The sequence below is a fragment of the Mirounga angustirostris genome, unplaced genomic scaffold, assembly GCF_029215605.1.
Source record: "Mirounga angustirostris isolate CCGP_5_RB_7025 unplaced genomic scaffold, mMirAng1.0.hap1 SCAF_15, whole genome shotgun sequence".
NCBI classification, from domain to species: domain Eukaryota; kingdom Metazoa; phylum Chordata; class Mammalia; order Carnivora; family Phocidae; genus Mirounga; species Mirounga angustirostris.
In genome coordinates this window covers 32,602,901-32,616,737 of record NW_026991723.1, presented here as the reverse complement: position 1 = coordinate 32,616,737, position 13,837 = coordinate 32,602,901, and the positions used below count along the sequence as shown (strand labels likewise).

General features: G+C 37.6%; 1 protein-coding gene across 15 annotated transcripts in view; it reads right to left on the bottom strand.

The window, feature by feature from the left end:
* The window catches only part of KDM4C (lysine demethylase 4C), a 459,829-nt gene that overhangs the window by 180,565 nt on the left and 265,427 nt on the right, over positions 1-13,837 (bottom strand). For all 15 annotated transcript variants that reach the window (XR_010407538.1, XR_010407537.1, XR_010407539.1 and 12 more), the window contains 3 exons: positions 6,456-6,649; positions 3,369-3,607; positions 452-765 (listed from right to left, as the gene is read on the bottom strand). Coding sequence is in view for 10 of the 15 variants with exons in the window: in XM_064578944.1 (XP_064435014.1) it covers positions 452-765; positions 3,369-3,607; positions 6,456-6,649 (747 nt within the window). In the remaining 5 variants the exon portion in view is untranslated. The remainder of the gene's footprint in view (positions 1-451; positions 766-3,368; positions 3,608-6,455; positions 6,650-13,837) is intronic.

Below are 13,837 nucleotides of genomic sequence, written 5' to 3'. Positions count from 1 at the left end.
AGAGCTCTGCAGGTTGATCATTTCCAGTATGGTTAATATTACAGGTAATAGAACCAATAGAATCAATGTCAGTATCATTGTGATATCCTACTACAGTTTTCCAAGAAGGTACTATTGGGGGAAAATGGGGATACAAGATCTTTCTATATTATTTCTTACAACTGCATATGAATCTATAATTATCTCAAAGTTCAATTTTAGAAAAAGTTAAAGAAAAAGAAAATTAAGCTACAGCAATGTAGCCAAAAATTCCATACTCTCTAAATTATCACCATGGGAACCAGAGGTCACAAAAGGTTTACCTTCCAGTCATTGAAGGAAATATGATTAAGACCTGTTAATGTGAAATGTTATTTCTACCTTAAAGCAAGATTTTGATGCACAGCATGCTGTTTCCAGAAAATACTCTCACCACACAATAAATATAGTAAAAATAGACACTGCCACATACACCAGGGACTTCGAGGCCATTTCTCTTTCCACTGGAGACCGCTGGGACTTCCCCAGGTTCGAGGCCACTCCTGCGGCTCTCCACATCACTCTCTTCTCCCTCTGTGAACACACTGTTACTCTCTGCCACTGAGGAACATGATTCAGGTGACTTTGGCCATGGAAGCTTCGATGGGTCTGACTCCTTGGATGTCACATGGCCACTAGATATGGAATCATCAGCTTCACTGGGATTTGAAGGTAAAATTACACCATAAGCTTGGTCATCCTTAGTTTTTATTTCCTCTGTTATAGATGTGCTTAAGCAACTATTTCCTGAGGAGTGAAACAAAAGACTGTTAGTAAATCTTACATTACATTATTACTCAATAATAATTCTCAACTAAATCTATCTTTCGGGGCGCCTGGGTGGCTCAGTCAGTTAAGCGTCTGCCTTCGGCTCAGGTCATGATCCCAGCCAGGGCCCTGGGATGGAGCCCCATGTTGGGCTCTCTGCTCTGTGGGGAGCCTGCTTCTCTCTCTGCCTTTGCCTCTCCCCCTGCTAGTGCTCTGTGTGTGTATGTCAAATAAATAAATAAAATCTTAAAATTTTTTTTCTATCTTTCAACTTCTCCTTTATACTCCCATAGACATGAGTGGGAACGGTCACCACAGCACCATGGAGCCTTCACAGTTATTAAGGTGAGATCTTGGAGTTTGGCAAAAGAATATATTTACTGACAAAATTACAGATTAAAAAGAGGTTACACTTTGACCAATGTCAAAGTCAATGCAATAATAATTATCCAAAGCAATAGCAATTTGAAATCTTTCTAAAAATAGGAATTATATTCCAATGCATGATGCTAAGAGCTGCTACTAATGAAACATTCCAGCTCAGAGAATGTAGGGAAAGAACACATGGAAGGCTGTATAAATCCAAATAAAAAGTATGTCCTACACTAAACCTGTATCACACACAGATGGAAAATAAAGGGAAAGAGACATCACGAGCACGTCTCTTCCACTGCCATCTCCATTCACCCTTCTTCCTCCCTTACAAACATTCAAAGGCCATCATTTCACCTATCATATACTACCTTTGATGCTGAGCCCAGCCAAGTTTTGTACCTAAGTGTTCTGCCAGGTCTCAAACACTGTAAGTCAAAATACAAGGAACCATGTAGCAACAGAACTAATAAAACTGGGTGCCCTTGGCCTAAACCACCCAGTAATCCATCAAGTGGTTAATTAAATCCAGTGTGATTAAAGACTATGGTGAGGGACTATTAAAAAATCCAGGGGTGCCTGGGTGGCTCAGTCAGTTAAGCATCTACCTTCAGCTCAGGTCGTGATCCTGAGGTCCTGGGATCAAGCCCCACGTGGGCTACCTGCTCAGCAGGGAGACTGCTTCTCCCTCTCCCTCTGCCCCCACCCCCACCCATGCTCTCTCTCACTCTCTCAAATAAGTAAATAAAATATTTTTTTAAAAATCCATATGTATGGCATAACTGTGCTCTCTGCATTGCTTGCTATTCCTTTCTCTACCTTCTCCACCTTGAAATTTTCTATCCATTCATCACAAATTAATTCAGATATCACCTACTCCAGGAAACCTTACCAGGCCAGCCTCTGGTCTGTTTGGAATCTTTCCTTGTTTTTTTTTTTTTATTTGAGACAGAGAGAATGAGAGACAGAGAGCATGAGAGGGAGGAGGGTCAGAGGGAGAAGCAGACTCCCTGCCAAGCAGGGAGCCTGATGCGGGACTCGATCCAGGGACTCCAGGATCATGACCTGAGCCGAAGGCAGTCGCCCAACCAACTGAGCCACCCAGGCGCCCTGGAATCTTTCCTTGTTATATCAGCAATACCCTAGGACATCTCTATTGTGGTACTGACCACATTGGATTGTAACTGTATGTTTGTCTAGCTCTCCAATAAAGTATTAAGTCACTAAAAGAAAGTCTATTATTTAAACTCTATTTAAACACAGATATTTCAAGAGCAAAAAGTAATGAAAATGGAGACACAGGAGAGAATCAAATTAGGACTATGATAAGGACTTTTTCTTTTACTCTAAGTGGAATAAGAGCAAGAAGGTAGGTACAAGACCTCACCTACATCTTTTAAAAGGATCACTCTGACTGCCCATGGAGAAGCAACTAGCATGGGTGACTAGACTGGACACTGAAAAAACAGAAAAGAAGCAATTTCTGCAACAGTCCAGTCAAGAGATAACAGTACCCTGAATAAGGAGGAAGCAGGGGTGGCCAGATTTGGGGGTGTCCCACAGTTGAAAGACTGGATGAGCAGTATGAGAAATTACCAATAAGCTCAATTAGTAAAAGGACAAAAACTCCAACAAATATTTAAGAGGTAAAACATTATAGCAGTTTCAGAGACATATACTAGAAAAGGGAAGAAAGCAAACTAGTTGAGACTTACAGGTGATGCCTTTAGTACAGAGAAACAGCCAGGGGACTATACATAGCATTTCACAAAACTGAATGATTTTTATTATTCTTTTTTAAAACCTTAATCTTTATTTTCTTCTTAAAATTAAGTTGAAAGCTAAGAATCTGCAAAGAATTATCTATAATTGGTTTTTACTGTTCCATGTAAATTTAGAAGCTTTCCAAAAATGCATTGTATATTTTAAATTGAGTTGCACCCCCCCAAAAAATTTTTGTTTTAGAATCTTTTTTTTTATTAAACCAAATAGGCACCTGGCTCTCTCCTAATTCCATCAAACATAGCAGCGATGCTCCAGACTTCTACAACACTCACTTGGCCTTCTCACTGTTACTTCATAGCTTTAGATGCCTTACTGGTTAAGCTATGTGGAAAGGTAAGATACCTGTCCTAGAACACAGATTTAAGGCATCAGATCATCAGCCACCTCAAAACTTCCATGTGAAACATAATCAGTCAGTTTCTCACCTGGGAGTTTGATATTTTCTGATGAATTCTGATCCAGCTGCTTCCTGCTAGGAGAAGCCTCTTCTTCTGAAGGTGCTTCTGTGTTCCCCATCTTCACTGCTTTTTCTGGTTTTTCATTGACCTTGAGATCTTCTGGGTCTTGGTCAGCGGTGAGGCCCTCTGCACCATCAACTGCAGGTGACACTTCTTCGTCCCCCTCATTCTTAAGCCTCTTAGAGTGAGAACCAGTGCACTGGAAACTATTATCAAGAGAAGCTGTGGTCAGAGCAGAATGTTTGCAGTGGATAGGATGAAACACATACCAATACAAATGTTATTTTCACTTACTGAAAGAAGTGAAAAAACTGATAGCTTTCTAATCATTATGCAAAAATAATCTTCACAATTAATAGATTAAATTTGAAGTTGAAATCAGCAGTTTCAATAATTTACTAAAAATTAAAATTAAAACAATTGTAAATAATATATTATTAAACATTATTGGGGAAAATGTCATTGCTAAAATTTTATAACAATATTAAAAGAAGTCTGAAAATAAAAATAAAGTGAAAAATGATGACATGGGGGATAATAAAGTCAGAAATATATTTTAGGTAATAAAGGAAAAGAGGAGATCTCTATAAGCTGTTGTTAAAATCTGAGTAGATTATTTACATTCTAAGGTGAACTAGTGGCCATACACTTCCCTGAGTTCCGTTTAATTCTAAGTATGCATGAAAATCATTAAAATTAAATGCCAAATCATTATTAGCTAAAGGAATTACAGAGGAGACAGGCTCTATGTATTTAACACCTTATACCTACTCTTGTTTTCAGAGTGGACACCATTTTAATTTTTTTCTTCTCAGTATTTTCCAGAAAGTCACTTGATGGCTTTGTCATAGATGCCTTTTGTATAAGACACAACATTTCCAACACTATCATTTAAGAGGAATTACAACTCAAATCTAAGCAACGTGTATTTCCATGTCCACACACACACACACACACACGCACACACCACTATGCATTACAGGAAGTCAGGGAGGGCAGGATTCTGAGATGAGGGTGGTAGCCAAGGATAACCTATGTAAATTAGCTTTGGCTGCTACTGGCAGTTCTGGTATCATCATCACCATTACCACTTTTACCGAAAACCCGTGCATTGGACATGTGGGAAATCTTCACATTATAAATAGCATAGCATATGTAAAATAAGATGGCTGATTTTTCTTTGAGATTTCAATGAATCATTCACTTCATTACATTTCCTGGATAGGGTATTACAAATGCCATGATCAAGGCCACAAGGGTGACCATAATCAACGAGGTCCTTAACATGAGGCTTTCTAACTGGGTGATCAAAGTCCATTGATTATTTTAACCTACTAAAAGGCATTTCAAATCTGTTCAATGTCCTAGATCTATGTTCTCTGCCAACCCAAAAGGGCCACTATAGTTAGTAACTAGGAGACCAGATCATACATCTAATTAAAGTATTGTGTTTTCTGTCCATTAAAGAACAATTCTCAAGATGTTTTATTGGTATTTCTTTTGAACTCAGATTGACTACTGCCTCCTCCCACAGGCAGCCTTTTTGGCACTGACTCTCTAAATCAGTATTTTCCAAGCTTTTTTTTAATAAAACCAACCCATTATAAGTTTTTCATTTTAGATAGTGACATGACACACTCATACACACGTTCACACATCACGAATTAATACTTACCACAGAAAAGAACTATAATACTTTTTATGCTATTTTGCTTCCTAATTTAAAAATGTTGTTCCTAGTCTACTGAATTAATTCGAAAACTAAGAGTTTGAAAATCACTGCTGTAAATTATAAGGTAAATTAAGAACACCTGAGTTTTAGCTCTGCTATTAATTCCGTGCCTCAGGTATATCTCTTATAAAATGCAGAAGTCTGACTCCATGTTCTTAAGTTTCCTCCACTCACTACCATTCTAAAATAGCAGAAAATAAATGTCAGAGTAAGAAAATAAGCATCAGAAGTGTGGGCAAAGTTTAAAATTACACTGTTATTTAATGGCAAAAAACAAAAACAAAAACAAAAAACAACTAGAAATGAGCTATTGATCCAAACACAGGGGATTAAATACATGCAGGCATTCAGTATTATTTTGTACCAAATCATTTAATTACATGAAAAACACAAACTGGTCATCAAAGGGTTAACAGAGCATGGCCCCAATTTTGGAAATAATATAATAAACACATATGTAAAGGATATCTACCAAATGTTAACACTGGTTATCTCTGGATTGTGACGTTATGAGTGATTTGGGATTCCTTCACTATTCTTTTCCTTATTTAACAAATATTCTCCAATGTCAAATATTACTTTTACAATCTGAAAGAAAAACAATGAGTAATATTGGAGAATAAAAGTGTAATATAAACCTAGAAAATATAAGCACCTAAAAAGTTTGCCAAAGACCTAAGCAACATAACACATGCTCCATTCAATGGGTTTTAAGATAGCAAGATTCACACAGATGACCTAAAAACTTTTGAAATGGTCCTGGTCACAAAAATGGAATTTGGAATAAAGTTCACACGGACAACCATATTAAACAAATACCACATGCTCTGCTTTACATCTTGTAAAATAATAAAACCAAGTGTATAAAATGTAGCAAAATACAGGTATCCTGATGAGTAAAGTATCTCAAATGTTTGACAAATGAAGAAAACAATTAAAGTCAGAAAGAAAATCAGTAGCAAAATGAAAAAGTTCAACATCAAGTTACTGGAGTTGATAAACATGGAGATGAACAGAGGGCACTAATACAACCTTAATGTACATTAGTGTAAGGAGTCCAGGAGGTTCCAGGACTGCTCTTTTGCCATGCATAGCATGTCAGGAATATTCTCAAGAACATTATACACCCCTTCCTATATTTTATTTATTATACTTCTTAAGAATTATAAATACTTTGCCTCAAACTTTCAGTAAGATATTAAGTAAATTTATGATGAATAAACAAGAGGAAGCAAATGAATAGTTTTTGAGAACATCATGTTCAATGACCCATTTTTATTGAGTAGGTACAACAAGTGGGATGCGGGTGAAGAAATCATTACCTCCTGGATGCTTTTCTTACTTTCCTCCTTCTCTGCAGCCATGCTTTTACTTCAGGTGTGGATTCTGGAGTAGGTTTTGTGTGATCAATGGTGTATATATCCTTTCCTTGTTTCCAAAGCTGATATCTGTCTGGCTGAAATTTCCTCACAAAGATATCCATTGAGATTTTCACCATGTCTTTCCGGCAGGTGCACTGAAACACAACAGGGTTGGAGTGCTTTAAACATCGTATGGGCTACATAAAGTCACACTAAGTCATACTTTGAATGTACCATACATGAATACTCACTACATACTTGAGGATAATGTTTTACATTTTCAAATATGGAGTGAGTGATAAATTCAATTTTTCTGAACGGAGGTGACGACCTATACGTTCACATTTACAAATAATAAAATGCAGTGTATGGCTCATCAAGAACTTGTATCAAAAACAACTAAAAGGAATGCACACTTTTGAAAGCATGCCTGCAACAGAAGGATTACCCTCTCATCATGAGTATTATCAATGCGCCAAATGCTGGAAGGCCTATAAACCTGAAAACCTAGGTTGTAATGAATAAAAATAACCAATGGATGCTTGTTTAGAAAAATTCAACCAAGGGACGCCTGGGTGGCTCAGTCGTTAAGCGTCTGCCTTCGGCTCAGGTCATGATCCCAGGGTCCTGGGATCGAGCCCAGCATCAGGCTCCCTGATCAGCGGGAAGCCTGCTTCTCCCTCTCCCACTCCCCTCTTGTGTTCCCTTTGTCGCTGTGTCTCTCTCTGTCAAATAAATAAATAAAATCTTAAAAAAAAAAAAAGAAAACTTCAACCAATAGATTGAGATAAATTTTCTTCAAGATGTATTTTAATCACATGTAGGTTTATTAATAAATATATGCTAACAAATTAACCAACAATTAGAGCAAATGACTGACTTCTATGTCCTATCCATAAGACACCTACCATCATCACTTTAAACATAAAACTAAGAAGAAGGAATAGTGTTAAGGGGAGAAATTCAAAGAAGTTTATTTTAAATCTACTAGGACTTTGATTATCATGAATACATAGTCAGCAGTTCCATCTTATAAAACAAGTTTCCTATAAAGACATCAACACGTTAAATTGTGTCTAGGTCAACATTCCATGTAACAGGGCAGATATCATTCAAAACAATCCCAAACACACCTGACGACAGACTGGTTGACTCAACATCTGAAACAATAAGTCTCTCAATATTTTGGTGATAAAATTATCATCTCCATCCAAATTAATTTCAAAGCTTTAATAATCTCCAAACTGTACTATATATCCTTAGAGTTCAAATCTTGACAGGTATAATGCTTTTTGAAAGTTCTTACACTCAACATGCCTAAAATAACTTCAACTGCAAACATTCTGTTATCAATGATACCATGATTCTTCCATTCTTCTACATTCATAATCAACATTTCCCAATCCCTATCCTTCTCATCTACTCCTAAAACTCCTGTCATCATCTACAATTAGTTCTTCTATTAAAATGTCTCCTGCATTAAGACCTTATACCAGCATCCTTCCATCTTTACTTTCAGACACTGAACCCTAGCATAACAAAACAAACTCATTTCTCTGCGTGCTGTCACTCCTAGCACCAGTTCATCTTTATAGCTCTCACTTTAATCCCCCTCAAATATCTTATAACCTTTCATTTCTGAGTTCAATAAGCTGTAATCTATGCTGCTCTGCTTTTAGAATAAAATCTAGACTCCTGAGTCATTAATGGGATCCAAGATTTGACTATGCCCGTGAGGTTTCCAAGTTTTCTCCCATTACAAGTCAACATGAATACTCCTCTTCAACCCAAGGAGCATAATCACCAAAGCCCAAATGCACCAAATGCTTCCTTAACTCAGTACTTTTGCTCTTACCACAATGTACTCCCACTCACTGCTCTGCTATTACAAAAAAAATTCATGCTAAACACTGTAAATTGTACCAACTATTCCTCTGAATGCAGTACTGTTTATCTATAGCTCTGCTTTCTATTATTAGTTAAGTATAGAGAGAGTTCTACAACATTTTGCTATACTTATCTTGGCCTATAAATATGGAAAATGGAAATGTGAGAAATTTTAGTGTATTTTGGTTTAAGATGCAATCTTTCCCCTAAAGGAAGAAACAGAAGTTCAGATTCATCAGCAGAAACTTTATTTCCTTAAAGTGTTACTAATATTTGCTTCATGAAGAAAAATAAGGGAGTGAACAATATATATATAATTAGTTTCTTTGGCAAAGGAGAATTTTTAAAAAATTTTTTTACTGTTATGTTAATCACCATACATTACATCATTAGTTTTAGATGTAGTGTTCCATGATTCATTGTTTGTGCATAACACCCAGTGCTCCATGCAGAACGTGCCCTCTTTAATACCCATCACCAGGCTAACCCATCCTCCCAACCCCCCTCCCCTCTAGAACCCTCAGTTTGTTTTTCAGAGTCCATCATCCCTCATGGTTCGTCTCCCCCTCCGATTTCTCCCCCTTCATTCTTCCCGGCAAGGGAGAATTTTGTCTTACAAATCTTGCCTTCCCATTCCCTTCTCCCAGATCCTAGATTTTGTGAACATGCAGCAAGATCTACCACTCAGTTGGCTGCTTGACTCACTACAAAGGATTAAGTGCTATTGCCAAATTAAAATATTCAGAAATAAAGAGTCAAAAATACCCAAAATAATGCAAGGAATAATATCAGAGTCAAAAATAGTAAAATTCAGCAGCACAGAGAAATCTATTCTTTATTTATTTTTTATTTATTTATTTAGAGAAATCTATTCTTGTTAGTACTGACAAATAGTAACACTCATCTAAACCCCTCTGGAAATTAAATGAGGTCATTTAAGAGAATGCATTATATAACTTTATTAGTAGGAAAGAATGACATTAACAGTCCCATTAAGAAATAAAAAAACTTGCACACTAAGTATTAATAGAAAGAGCAATAATCACTAATAGATAATAATTTTCAAGCAAACTATTTGTGATATCAAGTCAAAATACTAGTAAGAATGGCTATTCTTTCTGCTCCTTTTAAAAACATATGCATACTCGTTAAAAATGCTAAGTCCAAATTTAAAGAGAATTGTCAGGAGTCTGTATGCATTGAATTCTACCATATTTCACTACCCTAAAACTTATTACATAGAATCATGATTATTTGTTCCTATCCCACAGGAAGTCAAATTCATGCTACTATTGATACTTAAAACCATCAATGTAATTTAAAGATGAAAATGCTTTAAAAATCAGCAATTTCTAAGACAGAAAATACTTTGTTGTCTCAATTGTAGAATTGGAATTTTCACTAACCACAATAAGTGACTGATAAAATAAGAAGTTAAGAGGGGGTGGAGCAAGATGGCGGAGGAGTAGGAGACCTGGATTTCGACTGCTCCCAGGAATTCAGCTGGATAGGGATCAAACCATTCTGAACACCTACAAACTCAACAGGAGACTGAAGAAAAGAATAGCAAAAACTCTCTGAACAGAAAAGCGACCACTTTCTGGAAAGTAGGACGTACGGAGAAGTGAATCCGAGGTGATACTCGGGAGGATAGACAGCAGGGGAGGGGGCCTCTATCGGCCACTTCTGGCAAGTGATAGAGCTGCGGAGCACAAAATCGCAGCTTTTAGAAGTCGGCTCCGCTAAGGGACAAGGCTCCAGTGGTTAAGCGGGGGCGGGGGGGGAACCCTCATGAGACAGTGTGGTCTCAGGACCATCAGGGTCACGGAAAGACCAGGGGTGCCTGAGTGTGGCAGAGCTCCCAGGTAATGGAGCGGGGAAGCCGGCTGCAGAGACAGAGCACAGGAGCGGGCTCTCAGCTCAGGGTTGCCATAAACCATGATCTGCAGCAGAGTCGGGCCACTGCTCTTCCAGCTGGGACCCAACAAGCAGCAGATCAAGGGAGACTCCCCTTCCTCCCCAGGGAAGAGTGGCGCGGGAGTGCACCGCAGGAATCTGCTGGATTTGGAGACTCCACACAGAGTGGGGTGCCAGAGATAGAAACCCTCGGTCACAGGGCGGGTGAGCACGGAGTGCGGCAGGAGACCGGGGAGATGGGAGTGACTGACTGCTTTTCTCTGGGGGCTCACTGAGGAGTGGGGCCCTGAGTTCTCGGCTCCTCCAGGACAGAGATTGGGAGGCTGTCATTTTCACTCTCCTCCTCCAAAGCTGTACGGAAAGTTTGCAGGGAACAAAAGCTCCCGAGAGCAAACCTGAGCAGATTACTTAGCCCAGACCCAGCAAGGGCAGAGCAATTCCTCCTCTGGCAAAGACATTTGGAAACCACAGCAACAGGCCCCTCCCCCAGAAGATCAGCCAACCAAGACCAAGTTTACCGATCAATGAGAATGGCAGAACTCCAGCACTAGGAGAATACTGCACATAGAATTCATGGCTTTTTTACCATGATTCTTTAGTCTTTCAAAGTTGATTTTTTTAACTGTCTTTTTTTTTTTTTGAATTTTTCTTTTTCCCTTTTTCAACCAACATCTTATCCCTTTTTTAAAAAATATTTTTTATTTTTCATTTTTAGAGTCATATTCTATCCCTTCATAGTAGTTAACCTTAGTTTTGGCATATATATATAATATATATTGTTCTCTCTTTAAAATTTTGAGAAATAGTTTCTTCTAACAGATCAAAATATACCCTAAATCTTTAGTGTATGGCTTTGTTCTAGTCTCCTGCCTGATCACATTCTCTCCCCCTTTTTTTTAAATCCTCTTCTTTCTTTTTTCAACCAAATTCTTATCTTATTAATTCCTTTTATAAAATCTTTTATACTTTTCATCCTAACAGTCATATTCCATCCCTTCATCATATTGACCATCATTTCTGTACATATATAAGTTTTTCTTTCTTTAAAATTTTGGGAGGCACTTCCTTCTAACAGACCAAAATAAGCCCAAAATCTAGTGTGTGGCACTGATCTATGCACCAGCCTGATCATATTTGATCATATTCTGTTTTTTTGTTTTGTTTTGTTTTCTTTTTGTTTGTTTTTATCTTTTTCTATTTTTTTTTCCTTTTTCTTTTTTCTTTCTTTCCCTTTCTTTTTCCCCGGTTTCAGGTCTTTTCTGATTTGTTTAGTGTATATTTTCTGGAGATGTTGTTACCCTGTTAGCATTTTGTTCTCTCATTCATCTTTGCTCACCTGGACAAAAGGACAAGATGGAAAAAATCATCTCAACAAAAAGAACAAGACGCAGTACCTACTGCCAGGGACCTACTCAATACGGACATTAGTAAGATGTTGGAAATAGAGTTCATAATGATGATTTTAAAGATACTAGCTGGGCTTGAAAAAAGCATGGAAGTTATTAGAGAAACCCTTTCTGGAGAAATAAAAGAACTAAAATCTAGCCAAGTCAAAATCAAAAAGGCTATTATTGAGGTGCAATAAAAAATGGAGGCTCTAACTTCTAGGATAAATGAGGCAGAACAGAGAATTAGCCATATAGAAGACCAAATGATGGAAAATATAGAAGCTGAGAAAAAGAGAGAGAAACAACTACTGGAGCACGAGGGCAGAATTCAAGAGATAACTGATACCATAAGACAAAACAACATTAGAATAACTGGGATCCCAGAAGAAGAAGAAAGAGAGACAGGAGCAGAAGATATACTGGAGGAAATTACAACAGAGAACTTCCCTAATTTGGGAATGGAAACAGGCATCAAAATCCAGGAGGCACAGAGAACCCCTCTCAAAATCAATAATAGGTCAGCACCCCGACATCTAATAGGAAAACTTACGAGTCTCAGAGACAAAGAGAAAATCGTGAAAGCAGCTCAGAAGAAGAGATCTGTAACCTAAGCAAAGAGAGAGCCTAAAAGTAACATAGACCAGAAAGGAACACAGACAATATACAATAACAGTCACCTTACAGGCAACACAACGGCACTAAATTCATATCTTTCAATAGTTACCCTGAATGTAAGTGGGCCAAATGCCCCAATCAAAAGACACAGGCTATCAGACTGGATTAAAAAACAAGACCCATCGATATGCTGTCTGCAAGAGACTCATTTTAGAACCAAAGACACCCCCAGATTGAAAGTGAGGGGGTGGAAAACCATTTACCATGCTAATGGACACCAAAAGAAAGCTGGGGTGGCAATCCTTATATCAGACAAATTAGATTTTAAACCAAAGACTGTAATAAGAGATGAGAAAGAACACTATATTCCTACTTAAAGGGCCTATCCAACAAGAAGATCTAACAATTGTAAATATCTATGCCCCTAACATGGGAGCAACCAATTATATAAGGCAATTAAAAACAAAAGCAAAGAAACACAATAACAATAATACAATAACAGTGGGGGACTTTAACACCCCACTCACTGAAATGGACAGATCGTCTAAGCAAAAGATTGACAAGGAAATAAAGACTTTAAATGACACACTGGACCAAATGGACTTCACAGACATATTCAGAACATTCTATCCCAAAGCAACGGAATACACACTGTTCTCTAGTGCCCATGGAGCATTCTCCAGAATAGATCACATCCTAGGTCACAAATCATGTCTCAACCGGTACCAAAAGATTGGGATCATTCCCTGCCTATTTTCAGACCACAATGCTTTGAAACTAGAACTCAATCACAAGAGGAAAGTCAGAAAGAACTCAAAAACATGGAGGCTAAAGATCATCCTACTAAAGAATGAATGGGTCAACCAGAAAGTTAAAGAAGAATTTAAAAAATTCATGGAAACAAATGAAAATCAAAACATAACTGTTCAAAATCTTTGGGATGAAGCAAAGGCAGTCCTAAGAGGAAAGTATATAGCAATACAAGCTTTTCTCAAGAAACAAGAAAAGTCTCAAGTACACAACCTAACCCTACACCTAAAGGAGCTGGAGAAAGAACAGCAAATAAAGCCTAAACCCAGCAGGAGAAGAGAAATCATAAAGATCAGAGCAGAAATCAATGAAATAGAAACCAAAAGAATAGTAGAAAAGATCAAAAAAACTAGGAGCTGGTTCTTCAAAAGAATTAACAAGATTGATAAACCCTGGACAGACTTATCAAAAAGAAAACAACAAATCAACAAAATCATGAATGAAAGAGGAGAGATCACAACCAACACCAAAGAGGTACAGACAATTATAAGAACATATTATGACCAACTCTATGCCAGCAAATTAGAGAATCTGGAAGAAATGGATGCATTCCTAGAGATGTATCAACTACCAAAACTGAACCAGGAAGAAATAGAAAACCTGAACAGACCTATAACCACTAAGGAAATTGAAGCAGTCATCAAAAATCTCCCGAAAAACAAAAGCCCAGGGCCAGATGGCTTCCCAGGGGAATTCTACCAAACATTTCAAGAAGAATTAATACCT